Source organism: Sinocyclocheilus anshuiensis, unplaced genomic scaffold (assembly GCF_001515605.1).
Source record: "Sinocyclocheilus anshuiensis isolate Anshui unplaced genomic scaffold, SAMN03320099.WGS_v1.1 scaffold160, whole genome shotgun sequence".
Classification (NCBI taxonomy): domain Eukaryota; kingdom Metazoa; phylum Chordata; class Actinopteri; order Cypriniformes; family Cyprinidae; genus Sinocyclocheilus; species Sinocyclocheilus anshuiensis.
The window spans coordinates 736,493-738,234 of NW_015554119.1; the positions used below are offsets into that span (position 1 = coordinate 736,493).

The following is a 1,742-nucleotide window of genomic DNA, read 5'->3' on the forward strand; positions in this document are numbered from 1 at the left end:
TCAAAGCTGACTAAAAGTGATCGAGGATCTTTTCGACAAACTTGATGAACCTGTGATATCTTCAGGCGAAAAAGCAAAATAAAAGCTGAAAGGTTTTCACGGAAGCTTGCAAAAGCAGCGCATTACAATGATGAGAACAATCACATCCATACAGTTTATGATCACAACAACAACAACGTTTGTCAGGCATCTACATTGTCATCTGAGGAGATTACAAAGATGAAACGAGTGTTTTTTTAAACTCTAAAACATGAAATGTGGAGTTATCTGCTTTTGCCAAAAAACGACTGTTGGAGTTATCTGCTTTTGCTATAAAACAAACTTTTAATATGTAAAAAAAAACATACTTTCTATGAACTTTAATTTTGTAAATTACCTGTATTTGTTTGTTATTATTACTTAATCAAAACAACCCAACTGCAGTTTGATTGATATTACTTGGAATGCGCAATAAAAAAAACGGGATTTCTGAGTTACCGGTTTTTGCAAATGAACTCTTCATATATTTGATGATAATAATTACACATTTTATTTATAGAGCACTTTTCAAGGTGCTCAGATGCTTATTTTAGCTGCTGTATTCTTTATCTATATAAAAACTCTTAAGAGTTTGAAGCCGAAAGCAGTTAAGATACGATAATATGCTTATAACACATTAATATATTCCTCTTAGATGGGTTTCGGAAAGTTGTCCACATCGAGCAGGGTGGGCTGGTAAAACCAGAGAAAGACGACACAGAATTCCAGCATCCATATTTCATCCGCGGACAGGAGCATCTGCTGGAGAATATCAAGAGGAAAGTCACAACGGTAGGTAGAAACTCATCTTCCTGATGACCCGCCTTTGCTGAAACATCTGCGAATATATGAGCAGGGTTTTGAATGATGTCCAGGTTTTTATAATTAGTTGGTATTTTCAGAGGGGCTTTTTTGATCCAAAGCAGCTTTACGGTCAGGCTGAAGTTCATTTAGGACACAGTCGTGATGTCAGACCACTAATGCGGACTGAATTGATCTGGGTTTTTGGGGGATTCCCTGCTGTTCATGTTTGGCTTTGAAACCTGCAGAGTTTCACTTATAAATGAGCCAGAGTTACATTTTCTCACAGGGAAAAACATAATAAAGTGGGATTATAAATGAACTTTTCTTACTGGACTGGTCCAGCATTATGTGTAGTTTCTAATGTAAGGGTGAAACTAGCAGTGAAGGCTTTCTATTGCTGTGTTTTTTCTGTTATATACACTTGATGGACTTGACTGATATATTAGCATTTTCTCGTTTTAATGAGTATGTTCTTGGACAAAGGTTTTCAAACTAGGGTCCAGAAATATTTGACTAAATATTTAAAATGTATTTTTACCATCTTTCAACATATTTAATTAATATTTTATGCAACACATTTTCTTTTCACATTTACTAAATTTTATGTTATGTATTATTCTGCTAAAAAATGGTCAGAAATCATTGGATTAATTATAAATCAGTTTATTTTATTCTACTTACAGCCCTAGTGTGTAACAGTCAGAAATAAAACACAAATCTGCATATAGATTTATAATTCTAATATCAAATAATATGTCAATCCATAATATGACTTGTTTTTGTATCATCACAATTACTAAATGTTTCATACAATATAAATATGTGTTTGTGCATGAAACTATGTAGCTGCTTTTGTAAGGGGATCATTGTTTTTTGGAGCCTTTGAAATTAAAACGTTTGAGGGGGAAAAAAAAAAAAAA

General features: G+C 33.3%; 1 protein-coding gene across 2 annotated transcripts in view; it reads left to right on the forward strand.

The window, feature by feature from the left end:
• The window catches only part of LOC107669996 (heat shock factor protein 1-like), a 20,438-nt gene that overhangs the window by 2,579 nt on the left and 16,117 nt on the right, over window positions 1-1,742 (forward strand). For both annotated transcript variants that reach the window (XM_016462444.1, XM_016462445.1), the window contains exon 3: window positions 674-810. In XM_016462444.1, coding sequence (XP_016317930.1) covers window positions 674-810 — 137 coding nt within the window. The remainder of the gene's footprint in view (window positions 1-673; window positions 811-1,742) is intronic.